The 16,618-nt window shown below is 38.7% G+C and overlaps 1 protein-coding gene across 2 annotated transcripts; it reads right to left on the bottom strand.

Moving 5' to 3' along the window:
- Positions 1-1,522: 1,522 nt before the first annotated feature.
- Positions 1,523-15,988, bottom strand: LOC144629511 (uncharacterized). Of its 2 annotated transcripts, XR_013566387.1 has the most exons (13): positions 15,698-15,988; positions 15,523-15,589; positions 11,690-11,780; positions 10,800-11,095; positions 9,509-9,826; positions 8,162-8,619; positions 7,635-7,729; positions 7,283-7,439; positions 6,172-6,235; positions 5,232-5,509; positions 4,274-4,445; positions 2,430-3,596; positions 1,523-2,289 (listed from the first exon to the last, which is right to left on the bottom strand). XR_013566387.1 is itself a non-coding variant. In XM_078487741.1 (12 exons), the coding sequence occupies exons 1-12, from the start codon at positions 15,740-15,742 to the stop codon at positions 3,421-3,423; spliced, it is 2,217 nt and encodes a 738-aa protein (XP_078343867.1). In that variant the 5' UTR covers positions 15,743-15,988; the 3' UTR covers positions 2,390-3,420. The 2 variants fall into 2 exon arrangements, 1 of the variants encoding a protein (XP_078343867.1); XM_078487741.1 differs by lacking the exon at positions 1,523-2,289 and having other exon boundaries at positions 2,390-3,596.
- Positions 15,989-16,618: the final 630 nt, after the last annotated feature.

Raw genomic sequence — 16,618 nt, 5'->3', positions numbered from 1 at the left:
AACGCCTTTTAAACAAACGAATAAATAATGATATAAAGATCAAAAGCCCTCGACAAAAGAAGGCGTACAAATATTACGTTCAAGTATAGCATTAGTCCAGTCGGGGGAAACAAGCGTCGTTTTAAGCAAATTTTCGTGCACAGACCAGGAACATTTCCTATCGTTTTTGTCCAATCACACGGCAGCGTGTAGTTATGACGACACATCATATTGCTTAGCATATCCTGGCTCAAACCGTGGGCTCAATCGATCAATGTCCGCCAAAAACAACTTATTATCCCCGACTGAAGTTTGCTCCTTAGAGATCTACTCTAAGAAATGAATAGCTGTAAACTAGACTTTTCAGCTAGCTTGAAGGAATACCCATTCAATAATATTGTGGTTTTCTGATGACGGTGGCGAAACCAAATCCAAAATAATTACATTAAGCTGCGTTCACATTTAACCCGAAACATGTTTAGAATAAACATGTTTCAACGAAACAGGTTTCACCTAAACATGCTTGTTATTGCATTGTTCACATTAGGTGTCAGTTTCAAACACGTTTCATGCCTGGTGTGAAATTTATGCGGTTTCACGGTTCTTGCATAAATCTTTACACTTTATTTAACTGTAAAAATATAGCTGGAAATTACAAAAAAAGTTTCCATTAAATCTTTGTCTTTCTGTCTATTTTCAAGCCCATTGGTGGAGCAGGGCTTTCAAGTGTTTAGCAAGCAGACAGTATTGTCAGAATTTGCGCTATCAGTCGGTAACAGAAGATTTTTATTTTGTTTTTGCATTGCAATGCTGCAATGCTGCGCGCTTATATAGCCGCCGTCGTAAACTTTCGTGGCGATATTCTGCTAAATATTTTGCTTTCTATCCATCACCGATAATTCATATTATATCGCTTGATTAGCCCATGTTTTAAATAAACATTTGGTCACATAGAAAGCCCAAATTTGAAGCTTTTGGGCACTCGCCTCCTCACCGCATGTCCGCCATTTTTAACTTGTTTAGTCTGATCATGATTGAAACTACCTCACGAGGTAGTTTCAATCATGATCAGATTAATCATGTTTCAATCATGATTCGCGCAACGCAATGCCTGATGTGAACACTTTTCACAACGAAACATGTTTCATTCGTGATGTGACTAATCATGTTTCGGCCTAATGTGAACACAGCTTTAGTCTATGAAAGCAATACTAAAGAAGTAAAAAGTAAAAAGAAGAAGTAAAAACAATGTAACTGGTATCAGATGCGAGAAAACGATCACAGTAACAGTCAGGATTGGTTTTGATTTTGCTAGTGATGGATTAAAAAATTGTAAGGAGTGGCAAGATCATAGTAAATAATATTTTTAAACATTTACAGAGCACAGTCAACTTAAAACCGAACCAAACCCAAGTAATGTTATTATTAACCTTACAGCCCTGGTGCTCCTTACTTGACAATTCTCTTAACGTGTGTGAATGATTTTCTCTGAAAAGTCCAAGGGAATTTTGAGTTTGCTTTATTTTTGCCTAAATCTTCTCACTAGGAGCAACGACGTCGCACTTCTCACTGGCAGTGAAAAAAGGTTGGGCCTTTATGTATAGATAAAAATGCTACATTAAATCAAAGTGAAGGAGCATGTAGGAATTTTTACAGCAAAAAAGGATTGCAAAACATTTTCTGAAGCTGTCATTGCCTTAGATATTCTATCTTGCAAATCTATAAAGAGAAATGATGGTTTAAAACATTATTTACAACTGGTTGGGTTAACTAATAAATGGTCTTGGAGACGCAAGAATAAAATCAGAAAAATGGAAAAATGGATTGTACAGTTGCGACTCATTATTCTACTTTTCATTAATTTTTGACATTTTGGCATTGTGTCTTTCGTTTTTATCAAGTTATTCAACTTGACTAACCTGACGCATTTCCAGAACAGCCTTATCAACGTGAAATTTGTCTGCTCGAATTTCAGACGTTTTGTCTCAGAATGTAAACGGTTTCGAACATGCGACAAAAGTCCTTCGATATTTCATGCTAGTTATCTACACCTCTTAGATCAACATTGGTTTTGACTGCCCTTTAACAGAACGTCAAGGTGTCAAGAAATAATCTAGAACATAATTGAGTGGCAACGGTATAGCATGTAATGCAACAACACCCGTGTACGTACTGAAGAAATACAGAAAAAAAGCGAATTAATGTTAACTTAAAGTGATATTTCCTTGAAATGTCAACGTTTTGGACAGAGTTGCACCCTTAAAATTTGAATAATTTATATGAAGTACTCAGCACCCTTAAACTTCAAAACTTCAAAACATGAATAAGAAAATCTCTTTGTTACATTAATCCTATTCAGTTATTCTCTATCTGTTTCATTCAACTATTCCTTCAGCAAGAACTCGGATCCTTAAAATGTGCTTCTTTTTAACAGCAAACAACGCAAATACATCACAACAAAGCCTTCATAAAAATGGCCACCTCCTAATGACTCGCTGACTGAACAACACGTATTCTCCCCTTACTGTACGCCGTACATTTCTTACATTATAATTAAGTTGGGAGAATTTATTTATATATCAAAACAATTTTCTCTTGGTGGCCAGCTTCTACATTCCCATAATCAACTTGTTGATTTTATAGTGTTCTCCTAAGGAGAAATGAAATTCTAATTTCTGTTATAACAGGGTAAGTGTAAAACCCCTTTGGAGACTATCTCAAACGTTAATACAAAGCTATATATTTGTGATTTTAAATTTTTGCTTTCTTTAAAACCCATGGAGGCAAATTTGACGTTCAACACAAATTGACTTTTAGAGTGGAAACACTTTTCGACTTCACCAAGCCTCATTTCCGTTACCTACTATGAATCTCATTCAACCCTTTATCAATAACAACAATAAAGGTAAAAGAGCTTGCGATCATCATAACTCGATCTTTGGTTTTACATGTGCAAAATAATTTCGTCTTCAAACACTAAAAGTTCCAGATTCGTTTCTACATTTTACCTCCCATACCGAATCAGATTATATTTGGTTGAAAAAAATCACTAAAATCATTTGGTGCATTTTTATGTTTCATTACGTATTTTCTATAAAAGTAAAAAAGACAATGACGAGAAAGTCGCTGGATCATCTTACGACACTCACCGAATGCCATCGACTGTTCACCGACCGGCTACCGACTCCTTTCCGACAGTACCTGAAGCTGTTCTCAAATCATGGCCCCTGTGGTGAACACTTAGTGAAGGGCTTTGCTCGACTATCTGTCGCCTAATACTCGCCGATTGTCAACGACCTGTCATCGACTTATTTTCGACTATTCAATATTTAAATTAGCGGACCAAATTATCGTCGAGTTGTGATCATGAATGAAATTGTGCAAGTGGTTTTATGCAACTCATAGAGCGAACATATTTCTAAACTACGGTGAATGCTTTTTCTACTTTTTCTGCTTGGCTTGTATCCTTTGTTCTTCTTCGTGTTTATTCGTGATATCGTCGAGTCTCTTTGTCCAGTTCTCGTAAAACTCCTGAACCTCCTGCATCAAGGCATCCATCATGTCCAGGTTCCTCTTGGCCATTTCGTACCCAGGTCCACCGAGCAGTTCAAGCTCATCTGCAATGCAACGCGAGACAGCTTGTCAGTCATTTTGGAAATGCAAGATACGGCAAAATTTCCATGGCTAGAAATGAAGAATTCGAAGTTTATCGTGATATATTTGTTGCAAAACTGTGAAACAGCCATTTCCACATGATATGCAAAGTAAAGTAAATGTAGTTTATCACTTAGCTTCATACACACATGGTTTTGTGTGCCTTTAAAAGAATAAAGTCAACTCCCGCCTTGCAGACACCTCGCTTTTACGGACACCGCCTTACTAGGGAAAAGAGTTTAATCCCGGCGAATAAGAATTACTGAAAATACCTCCCGCCACTACGTATTTTCTCTATTGCGGACACCAAATCGTGGTCCCGAAGGTGTCAGTAATAGTAGGAGTTGACTGTACGTGGAGATCGTGTTGGATTGTAAATGCAAATGTCCGGGTTTGGGTAATGGCCACTGGCCTTATGTTGTGTTTTTGGGCAAGACACAATACTCTCACTATAATACTATTCTCCACCCAGGAGTAAAAATGGCTAATAATATGTTATTCCCAAAGATGAATGTCAGTGGTAGCCAAACAGAGCTCGTTATGTATCAATAGCTATTTCCTGTAACGTACACTAGCCGAAAAAGCCACAAAAACTGCGGGGAGAAATTTATGATCCTCTTAAAAATCCCGTTGGTCTTACCCATTTCTGCTTTTTTCTTCCAATGCCTCATATAGCCGTAATCCCAGATAATGCCACAAGCCGTAAAAAACAGCAGCAGGCCGAGGCACGTGTAGATGGCGTTTTGGAACAAGGGAGAGGTCGCGTCAAATAACCCGGATGAACGTTCTACTGCTGCGCTCTCGGACGGTTCCTGTAGAAATAGACAGATGGACGCGTAAGACGCTTACACGCCTTTTTTACTGAATGGACAGTTACGCTACAGTACTCCCTGGAAAAAAAGTCACTACCAACTCCTTATTCTCTTCTCCGGTAAAGGGAGTTAGGGGTCGCACTCGCTCAGTAGCTCAGCCATTCATAATTACGAAAAAAATTGAATTCAAACTTTGAACAGAACGAATCTGTTGGGATGTCCGAGATATGTAATGGTCCGAACATATCTAGATTTGAACGTATTCACAATCACGAAACAAGAACACAATGAAAGCTACTTTAGTCCAATTTCTCCCCTCTCAGCTTTTCTCAACGATAAAAATAGAGGACTTAGGGCATATTATTTTATCAAAGAATGGCGTTGAGCGACATTTTGGACCATCGTCGTTCCAAGCAATCATAACCCTAAACGCAATGAGTAATAGAGGATAAACCTACTAATTACGATGTTTTTGACGATTTTCCGAAGATTCCCGACCATTTTCAGAAGATTTCCGAAAATTTTTAGAATGTTGTCGTAAGGTTGTACGAGTGATTCCGAAGTTTTCCGAAGATTGCCGAGGAAGATCCGAAGATGTTTCGACTTGAAACATGAGGATGTTTCACATTGAAACATGGCAAATTCTGCGAGCTGATTGGTCAAAAATGATAACACACATGTATGGATATCATTTTTATCCACACATGTGTGATACCATTTTTCTCGATTTGCTATCACTCGCCACACCACTGCAGTTTATATAATGAATGTATATAAAAAGCTTACACTCATGGGTTGAGTGTTCTGCTTCACAGTCTCAAAGATGTCAGCTTGATTCGACAGGACATAATCCTCGAAGCAGGTTTGAAATTCTCTTCCTTCCAGCTTCCCTCCTCCAAATACAATACCGTAGTACGAGTTGTGATCAATGATCTTATTGACACGTAGCTCCTCGCTGGAAAAATCTGACATTTCGCCAGCGACGTAAGTGTCGACTAACACTCCCTTCAAGCCATTTTCGCGATTCTTCAGAGGTTCCACAATCGCTTGTAAGTCGTGATATGCTGTGAGATTAGAATCACATAGTAAAAACACATGTCAGTGCATGTAGACTTCGTTACTTACTTAATACTCTTCATCCCTTGTGAGACATGAGGCAACAACTATTTCTTTCCATTTAGCCCTATTCTACGCATCATGTTGTGACTCGCCCAACATGCTGCGCAGAATAGGGCTAAATGCAAGTATAACTAACCTTTAATCCTCAAGATGTCCAAATGAGAAAGAGAAAAAAATCCAAATTTCGTTCTCAAGAGACAAATAGCACTATTTGAAAGAACTGCTCAAAAGCTTAACATTGAATAGTCGCACACAACGACGGTTTCGTTTACGGAAGGTTAAACTCTGTGACTAAAGGTTAACAGGTCTTCATATATTTAACACATAACAAATAATTTAATGACTGGTACCTCGGGAAACTAGTTGATTCTGTTTCCCTAGAATCTCGGCAAACAAAATTAACTGTTTCCCTCAAGACCAGTCATTAAGTGTTAGATATCACTGCTTATATATTAAACGTTTCCACCTCCGAAATCTGACTTGAAATTGCTTTTTATCTCTTATTACTTACGTATAGGCATTGTTCCCTAATTTTTTTTGATACATCAAAGTCATTTTTGGAGTTAAAATAGACACGTGAACCCAAAGAAACTTAGTGAACACGAACCTGTCATGTTCGCATTTTTATTCAGTCCTAGCCGGTACTCGGTAGAGTTAGCCACTGCTGCAATCTGTAACAAAAAAGTTGTAACTTTAACTTAAGTCATCATGCCCTTCTCTTAACGATAAGTGTGTGGGTTCTTTTACGTCCCCTGCTGACCGTGACACTGAAGATGCAGGAGACGGGGCCTACGGTTTATCGTCCTTATCCGAGAAGACTAGAATATCAAACCATTTGCAGATGTCATTGCAAAGGCAGCATATTCTCCTCAGTTATTTTAAGACCCTGAGTGTTGGTCCGGTCTGGGACTCGAACCCGAGACCTCTCGCACGGTAGTCCGGCGCTCTACCAACTGAGCTAACCGGTCGGCGATTAAGTCGAACTATTACTAAAACATGATCACCCATAACGCAAGGATAAAATAACATCTACTGCGAGTTATCCAACAAACTGCCTTTGATGTCAAAAGTGTTACTCAAAATAATGAAATCAATAACGGCTATTCTTCACGCTTGATGTTTTTATCCACAGACGCAAATTAAAAAAAAAAGTTAAATCCACCTATTGCGGCATTTTAACCAGTGCCAATCTAACGTTGTTCGGAATGGCCGCACACAAGGAATTCATACACTGACTTAAAAGTTAGAAGCACCTTGTATATACTAGTTATGCAACGCTTTCGAGTGGTATACTATGGAATATCCCACGAGTCACAAACTCGCCTAAAGGCTCGTGTGTATACCAAGAAAATACAAGTGACTCGTGGGATATTCCATAGTATACAACGAGAAAGTGTTGTGTAACTATTTTATACCATGCCATAGAAAATACGCTTACTAAATTTCGTCGAAAATACAATCGCAGCGCACGATGGGAAGGTTGGGTTGAATACCGTCGAATATACAACGGCTTTCCTGTATTCTGATTGGCTGTATTTTCTATGAAAGTACTGCTTTATAGCTTTCGTGTAAATGGTCACAGGCTAAGATTTCGTCTGTTAACTCAGCTGCACAGGTATTATAAACAGTACCAGGAAAGTGTATAATCATCTTTTTGTTAAATGGTTTCATAGTTTCTATGCATAACAGCTAAATTTAAGGGCACGGCTGGAACCCACCTTAGTACCATACAGTTTGACGTCAGTACTCAGTGTTATGGCTGTCAAGGAAGTAGTCACAACACCAGTGAAAATGGACGTGATAACGAGGCCAACGAGAACCCAGACTATCGCAAAAATACGAGCCACAAATCCACGAGGAGATCGATCGCCATAACTGTAACAAAACGAGGTAGCAGAGAATTGTTATTCAACTGACCAAAAAATATGTAGCAAAAAAAAAAAAATGTACAACACTAACTACTTATTGGAGAGTTGCTTTCTTCTTTTAACCAGGTCTTCTTTGAAAAGAAGAATACGAAGTAAGCTGAGAAAACTTTTCTCTGCAAATATATTTTAAGATAGCACTCACCCTACGGTTGTCATAGTAACAAAAGCCCACCAGAAACCTTCTCCGCTGCCTTTGATAAACGACCTCGGAAACTCGTCCGGGTTATACCACGTGTCCTTTAAAACAAAATCATGGTAAAAAAATTCCATCAATATCAACATGCAATCTCCTTACTCAGTGATTGTGGGTCTTCAAGATAATCTCAGTGAGGGTGATCTCGGTCGTGGGAGACTGGATGCTACAAGAGACAGGGGAAGAGGATGTTCAAGATGACAGAACTACAGTGGTCGCCGCAGACACAAGCAATAAATAAACTGAGAAAGAGATATCCATAACTTAGTAAGGACAAATAGTCCAGGTTATAGATTTCACTCCAAGAAGAATATAATCTATAGCCTTTTGCACAACGGTCGGCCGTTCGACCTCTGAGCTTTAAGAAACTTATGGGAGCTAGGTCATTTATTCATCAGTCACGTAAGCCGGGGATATCCTAGCAAAAGTTAAGACCGGGGAAGGGGGGAGTGTGTTCAAGATTGAATCGTACTTACCAGTCCCCACATAATTATCCCGGACAGTAAGGCCATCATGAGCGTGAGAAGAAGCACAGGCCAACCAGACAGGACAGATTGGAACACGGCGTTGGCTGAAGTACCAGGTGGCTCGTCAACAACAATAAAAGCAACGCCAGGCGAGCCTACCAGGGGCATAAACTTGAAGTCATTCTGATAAAAACGATCCTCCTTCTTGCCACTGATCGGAAACGTTATCGTGTCATCAGTTTCAAAGTTGCGGATATTTTTGATGGCTACCAGGTTTTCTTTTTGGTCGATGTAGGAGATCGATGACGGACCGTCGCCCTCCGAGCAGTTTCCACAACACAGTGGAATGATTGTTTGGAGAAGCATCGGGAATAAGCCAGAGGGTTCCCGGTCGGATCCTTCGTCGCGAATGTATGGTGGAATGTCGTACCAGTTAGCCTTGATAACCTTGGGGCATTTGCACTTCTCTGAAAACCAAAGAAAAAAAAAGATTGGAGAAAAGGATGACAGTATTTCCTTAAAGGACCCTAGTCAGCCGCGTCTTTGTTTTTGTTTATTACATACGAGAGTTTTGGTATTATATTTATATTTCTTATATTAATATTTTATATTATATTTACGTGTGTCTAAACGAAAAATATCTCTGTGAAACTGCTAAAGGTAATTAACCAGAGTTCAAGTAATACAACTTACAGCAATGCAATAAGATTTCGCTTTACCATACAGTTATCATAATATTGATGGTATCGGAAATAGCGGAGGCTGACTTAGGTCCGTTAAATGTACATCCTTTAATCATTGAGTGAGGCACTTAATGGTCTTATGGTTAGGGTGTTGGATTTTTGTCTGTAATTGCAGTTAAGGCCCTTGTTTGCTTTTGAACACAGCACCATTTTCTTACAGCACCTCTTTCTACCCAAGGGTATAAATTGGTGCAGTAGTGTAACAGCTCTCGTAAACTTGTGATTCTATTAGTCCCCTAGCGTAGCAGTTGTTATTGATTTCTAGGGCTAGAGGCATTGTTCCTGCTATCGTTTTATTGTTCTCTCGAAGGATAGCGAGCCATTCATGTGAGACTTGCTAGAGCTGCTACCGAACCCAACTGGTACCAGCAAATTACCGAGGAAACCTTGACAAACTGGTTACTTTACAGCCCTTTAAATTACCATGGAGTTTATTCTCTACTTTTCAGCTTCAAGGTGGATTTAAATAAATAAAAAAAGTCAATTAAAATCCAGTATACAAACAATATTACTAAAAGCACTGATATTAAACATCGAATTCTCCCCACTGTTGCCATAAGAAGTATATAGGGACTTGTGAAGAGAATTTGGAAGATGACAATCCCCAGTTTACCTTTCACGCGCAAATGCATCACAAGTTCGTCGTCTCCTTCGGAGTTATTCGCATAACACCTGTAATACCCAGTGTCATTTCTCCTAAGGCCCCTTATCCGTAGACTTCCATCGTGATTGTCGATCATGCGCCTTTCACGGGTGTCGAGTGGTTGATTGGCATTCCTGCGATCTGATCCGAGATAAGACCAATAGACCAGTGCCTCTGGAGATGCTGATACCTCGCACTTCAGCGTCTCATCGAAGGTTTCCGTTACAACCAGACTTTCTGAACAGTTTTTGGTACCAACGAGGCAGAATGTTAGTATCTCCGGTGGCTCTGTAATAAACCGTGGCACGAAAAAGATGTCAGATTATTGTAACAAACAAACGATACATGACAAGGATGGATGGAGGCATGGAGCAAGGGAGGGAAGGAAGTATGGAGAAAGGAAGGAAACAACGAAGGTAGGTAGGTAGGTAGGTAGGTAGCAAGGAAGCAAGGTAGGTAGGTAGGTAGGTAGGTAGATAGGTAGGTAGGTAGGTAGGTAGGTAGGTAGGTAGGTAGGTAGGTAGGTAGGTAGGTAGATAGGTAGGTAGGTAGGTAGGTAGGTAGGTAGGTAGATAGGTAGGTAGGTAGGTAGGTAGGTAGTTAGGTAGGTAGGTAGGTAGGTAGGTAGCAAGGAAGCAAGGTAGGTAGGTAGGTAGATAGGTAGGTAGGTAGGTAGGTAGATAGGCGAGTAGGTAGGTAGGTAGGTAGTTAGGTACGTAGGTAAGTAGGGAGGTAAGTGGGTGGGTGGGTGGTGGGTTGGAAGGAAAGTAGGTAGGTAAGTAGATAGGCAAGTAGGTGGGTGGGTAGGTAGGTAGGTAGGTAGGTAGGTAGGTAGGTAGGTAGGTAAGTAGGGAGGTAAGTAGGTAGGTAGGTAGGTAGGTAGGTAGATAGATAGGCGAGTAGGTAGGTAGGTAGGTAGGTAGGTAGGTAAGTAGGGAGGTAAGTGGGTGGTGGGTGGTGGGTTGGAAGGAAAGTAGGTAGGTAAGTAGATAGGCAAGTACGTAGGTAGGTAGGTAGGTAGGTAGGCAGGCAGGCAGGCAGGCAGGCAGGCAGGCAGGCAGGCAGGCAGGCAGGCAGGTAGATAGGTAGGTAGGTAGGTAGGTAGGTAGGTAGTGAGGGATGAATGGGTAGTTGGATCTACGGATGGATGGACGGATGGACGGACGGAGGGGGACGGGAGGGTGGGAAGGAGGGAGAGAAGGAGGGGGGATGGATGGCTAGTCAGATCGATTGGTCCAATGTTAATGATTTTTCGACTCACTTGGAACAGGAATGATCTCAAAGGTGGCGTTGAATCCTCTTCCCGTTATGGAGTCATCAGATTTAAACTGCACTCGAACTTTCTGGCAGCGTGATGTGACAGTAAACGAAGTCATATTGCCGCAGTATCCATCTTCGTTGTCTCCTGTTCCCAGGTTCTTTGACCAAGTCTTTGACTTGTTACACATGTCTGATACTTTGACGTAATCATACGGAAGACATGTCTTGCTCAATTCCAAGTCAAAGTCGTGAAATGTGATGTTGATTTTGGCGTTATAGTCTCCTTTGATGACCCAACTGAAATACAGAAAGATAAAGTAAAAAAATAATGCGTAGTTAGAAGCGGTTTGGAAAGGAGCGTAGACGAGGAAGGTGAACGAGCTTGAAAGATAGCTAGGACCAATTTTGTCACCCTCTCTCCCCCCCTATTTTCTTTGACTTCTCCAAACAGTGCTAGCTCTAACTTCTCCAAACCGCGTCTATTTATTTGAGCTAAATTACCCTTGCTGGGGAGATTACGAGGGACTTTTTTCAAACGACTATGGTGTTTAAACTGACAGACGTCAGTCAAACGGCTAAAACGTTCTTCTAACAACATAAAAATGGTTTTTTAAAAATTTTTCCAAAAAAATAAAAAAAAAAAAAAAAAAAAAAAAAAAAAAAACAAATTTCTACTCACTAATGTTAACTGAATTCTCTGGGTTACCGTGCCCATTTCATTTTTGTCGATTGTCGCAACAGAATTTGAGTAAACAATTTCCTTATTTCATTCCTCCTTGGTAATTTCCTACCTTAGGAGCTGATACTTTCGTATAATGCAAGAACGTTTTAAACATGAAATTTTATCAACAATAAATCGTGCCACGCATGGCACCGTTTATTTCATGTTACCTGCAGTTTGTGTTGTTAGGATAACCTTCATATCCACCTGGACTTGTGAAGTTTCCCCTATCACCAGTTAATTCGATCGGTATATCGCATTCTAACAAACAAGATAAAATTGTAGTCTATTAGTTACTCGAGTCGACATTTCTCTGCCTTACTAATTAATCAAATTGTTTTGAATCTGAGGAACAATGCCACCCGTCTTTTACTTGCTACAAACCGGCTAAGAGGAAGAAATAGTTTGATGCAAAAGTTGATAATGATGATGATGATGATGATGATGATGATGATACGCTTTAATGCAGTTTACAACACTTTACAACAGTTGGAAAGAAGCAAGAAGCAAGTTAGCAAAAATCAATAGAAAGCAAGTAAAGGAAGCAGTTTCTTATTGTAAAGCAAGCAGTTTTAGTGTCACACAACACCGGCACCTTTTTAAAGAAGCGTTGCGTGACGATCGAGACAACGGCCGCTAAAGATCTTGTCACGATACAATATTGTTACAATTCCTTGAAACACATCTCCATCTTGCCGCCATTTTCAATGCTGCAATGCGTTTGTTATTCAAGTGGCTCGGATATAAAAAGGAGATGGGGTGCCCAAAATAGCAAGGTGTTCTAAATTCTAGCCGGTGGCATGCTGATTTCGACGAAGGACACGCTAGCAGATTTTCTTTTTTTTGCCAGTTTTAGATTATGGCTTTATTGTATTTACCATCGCCTTTTCTTATTGGGATTCAGTAAAGGAATCACTCGTGAAAGTAATTTATGGTTAATGACTACATGTTTACTTCACAGAACGGGGCGGACAAGAAAAAATAAGCGAAACTCTTTTAGACTGAAATACGCGTCCGTTTTCAAACCTTGAAACAATAATGCCAAATTAACAGGTAGCTTATTCATCAAACTGAAGAATTGGATTAAATACGTCAACTCATAAAACGAGAGATAAAAGAATAAATTTAGTACTTCAAAGGGCCTGGTTCTGCATGAATCCCCAATTGTGAACACTCTGGGACGATAACACGTTATTTTTTGTTCACTTGTAAGAAAGTCGTGTGCTAAACTTGCTTAATGCCACATGCGTTTTAAAACCATGAATAAATGCGATTTAGGTATGTTTAAAATTATAATCTTCTCTATGAGTTTAGTTGATTTCTGTTTGAACAAATGCTTACCACAAGTTTAGGATTTTAATGCCAAAAAGTTTAAACAAAGCTGCAAATCATCTTGGATGATTTTACTTTATCGAGTTTTTCTTCCTTTTGGATGGTCTCAGTGGCCATGAAAAGCTAACTATCAGCCAATATTTTACCTGACAGACAAGTAGTCTCCATCGAAAATATAAAACTCACAAATTACCCTAACGGTCAAATTTGACAATGGCGGGGTTGATAATATAGCTGACGAGGATAAGACATAGGAACCGTTCTCTAGCTATAAAATAGGATTTGAACATATTATTTTTTTTAACCACAGAAAGCTTTGTTATCCTTTCTAAATTCACAAATAGTCACAGATTATGAATGGTGACAACTTTTGACTGGAAACTGCCAAATATATCATTTTTTTTTACTGACAGCCAGCAAATAATTGAAATTTTGACAGACCCTTTTTTTATCTCCACGACAGCAAAGACACGACCGAAACTTCCGCTAACACGAGGCACCTGAAAGTAAACGAATATCCTTACTCTAGAAAGTTCTCTAAATTTAATTCCGTTATGTAAAGCGTTCGTAAAACGTCAAACAGTAATAACTATAAAAATTGCAAGTTTTAGGAATGCCAGTAAATAAAGTAAAATATACCGCTACTTGTTACACGCAAAGAAGCACATGTTTTTACTGAAACGTTTTTATAAATTTTGATGTTGTTGCAGCTTGCAACGTTTCGTCGGATATCGCGAAAAAAGTTCTATTTTTAAGTTCGCAGTAGGAGATATTTGGCGGATTTTAAATTTCTGATCGTTCCATTACATCAGCGTAATGACTTTAACAGCCAACGATAAAAAACAAGCCGTTACAGAATTGTAATTTCACTAAAGATGCTTTCTATTTCATTATTAGTTAGCAAAACCTGCAGCCGTTTTAGGCCGCTTTTTAACTGAGTAGTATGTAACCAGAAAACTTAAAAATAATAGCTGCTGAGATTCACAACCCAGGTCAAACAGTGTAAAAAGAAGTTTTAGAACTCGGCTTGCTTTCGTATTCTCGAAGGAAAATTTTTAAAAACTGCACAAACTAAATTTTAGGGAGCGAAATGTACTCTCCGAAATTATTGGCTATAACAGGAAATCACTAGATTTTTCTAAACACATATTAACTATATAACAATTTCCTTTCCGTTAGTTGCCCAAAATTTATACATGTCGGTTTGATTGATGGTTACACCTATCTTTGTTTCTTCGTAAAACGTTATCTGTATCGCCATACATTTATACAAAGGTCTAGATAGCCTAACGGATTATGAAAACTTCAATTTATCACGTATGCAGCGAATTTCAAAAAGTTATATAGAATACGAAATTTTTTCGTTTATGATCAGTACCCGGAGCATAGATCTGAATGCCAAGAAATTCACAGCCGTAGGTACCAACAGAAGTAGCCGCTATTTAAAGTACGCTATTCGAATACTTTTCAAGAACGCCAAAATTTTGCATAGTAAAAAGAATAGAGTTGTCTCAAAATGATTAACTTTCTCCATGAAAAATCGTGATTACTTCGGAAATTCAGCATTAAATATCAAAAGAATTTAACCACACTTTCAAGTTTGTCGTGCAATACAAGTCAAAAAGCAACTTTTTTTTTCAAATGGAGTGAAAGGAAAAAAGTTTAACCAAATTTCACCTACGTCAGTTGAAAGCGAACTTCGAGCATTTTATTGTGTTCTTTCACCTGCGCTGTCTATTCCACCAATGGCGAAACCGCAGAGACAAACGAAATGTCATTCATAACGGACTTTTCAATGGGTTGTTGTGAACAAGAAGAGAAAATAATTTACCTATGTCGCAAATGTTTTTGTTTCTCGATATTTCCTTACTCTCATTTTCTTCGCCCGCTCTGTTTAAACTTCGATACAATATTCCATCTTTAAAATAGAAACCCAATTTTACCCAGAATAGGTCTTTTACGGACCTAAAGACATACAAAATAAGGAGAGTTTCGTCTTTCGCGCTGTAAGGTTAAATTAATATTGAATGTTGCAAAGAAATGTTTTAAAAACACACGGACGATCAGTTAATTTGGACACATATTTTCACATTCAAGAAGAAAATATACATCTATTTTACCGTGTTCGCAAGGAGATAAGCGACCACATCAGTCAGTTATCTATTATACCCCGTGTGATAAGTACGGGCGACTTAACAGCGAAAATGATTGTATTTCACTCCACTTTTAATTGAAAAACATTAAATAATATACTCCATCCCTTCTTAATAATTTTACTTCTTTAATTTCTTCAAAAAGAACCTAACGATGGTGTATAAAGAAAGCTTTTCGAGACTCGTTGCTATTATTCATACTGCAAACAATTTCATTCGATTATGCAAGTCGATGATTGTTTTTTCGCCGAGATGTATCTCGCGCGAATTTCGTTTGTAGCGGTAAACCTCGCTAACTTTTAAAACGCTGAACAAAGGCCACAGTATTTTTTTCTAAAAAAATAAAAAGCTAAAAAATACGCAGTGTATTGCAAGGAGTTATGACATAGCGAACTTCAAAACAATCCCCGCGATAAGAATACTGGCAAATTATAATAAAAGTGTTCCAGGGGCCCTTCACTTCGTTCCCGCAAAATAACAAACTGAAGCACTCAACAGTACTGATATAGTAACATTACCTCTTGCAGTCTGTATGTATCGGGCCGCTTCTGTCCATAGCGAAATCGCCAACAATAGTTTTAATAGCTGTAAAAGATCACAGAATAGTTAAGTTAGCCGGTTGGTTTGGCAGCGGTGATTCGTTAACTTGTGTTATGGTGTTTGAAGTAAAACGCTTGAAACCTGCAAACTTACCAAAATGATTTTTAGGAATCCTCCAGCGGGCTTTTCGCACTGCATGATAGATCCTTGCAAATAACGTCTTCAAAACGAGGAATCTATGTACCACAGCTCTTATCGAAGAATACAAAGTATAAAAGATTCCATTCGATTACAACGCTGGTTTGTATTTTTCGCTCTCGAGTCGAGGAAATTCTGCGAAAATGTAAATTGCGTTCGCATGAATAATTGACCACTTCCCGGCGAGATGTCATTTACGCTGGCCAATCACACCACTCTGAAATCAAACAGCAAATAAAACGTCGACGGGTTTGTTGCAAATTTGAATAAACCGTAGTCAAGGATGCTATACGAATTGCGTGCGAAACAAATCGGCGGTATCGGCCTTGTAAGTCATGTAAAAACAGACGGTGTGGATGTTTAACAGTTGACTTTAACGAAGAATAATCTTTCGTAACATCTCTCAGTACGACATGGTACGCGTTCGCTTTTTAACTAAAACGCTTTAAAAAAAATTCAGCGCGATTTAAATAAACTACGTGAATGTTTTTTTTTTTCTCGAAGACACGAATAATTTTTTTTTGTACAAACAAACGGTCTGCATGTTTAACAGTTGACTTTAACGAAGAATAATTTTTTGTAATATTTCTCAGTTCGCCATCGTGCGCGTTCGCTTTTAAACTCAAACGCTTTAAAAAAATTGACTGCGATTTAAAAAAAAAACTCGTAAATTTTTTCGAAGACACGAATAAGTTTTAAGAAAACCTTAAAACAAATAAACGGAAAATTTCTCGAAAGTGTGGTTATGAAATATGTAAATTAAAAAAAAGTCTTCAACATTCTGGTACTTTAAAGAAAGCTACATAAGGAAATAAATACAAAACTCGATTTCTAAGTTTGTTTACCCCAAAATCTTTTCACGAAAACCTGCTAGTT

Source organism: Oculina patagonica, chromosome 11 (assembly GCF_052425735.1).
Source record: "Oculina patagonica isolate OP01 chromosome 11, crgOcupat, whole genome shotgun sequence".
NCBI lineage: Eukaryota > Metazoa > Cnidaria > Anthozoa > Scleractinia > Oculinidae > Oculina > Oculina patagonica.
The sequence above is the reverse complement of the archived record's forward strand: the minus strand, read 5'-3'. Positions and strand labels throughout refer to the sequence as shown.

What these genes read in the sequence shown, in the direction of transcription:
- LOC144629511 (XM_078487741.1), bottom strand. Translation starts at nt 15,742, where the DNA reads ATGCAGTGCGAAAAGCCCGCTGGAGGATTCCTAAAAATCATTTTG. An exon ending in GATGCATTTGCGCGTGAAAG is followed by an intron (nt 8,620 to 9,508) that starts GTAAACTGGGGA and finishes TTTGGTTTTCAG; the next exon opens with AGAAGTGCAAATGCCCCAAG. An exon ending in TCAAACTGTATGGTACTAAG is followed by an intron (nt 6,236 to 7,282) that starts GTGGGTTCCAGC and finishes TTTTTGTTACAG; the next exon opens with ATTGCAGCAGTGGCTAACTC.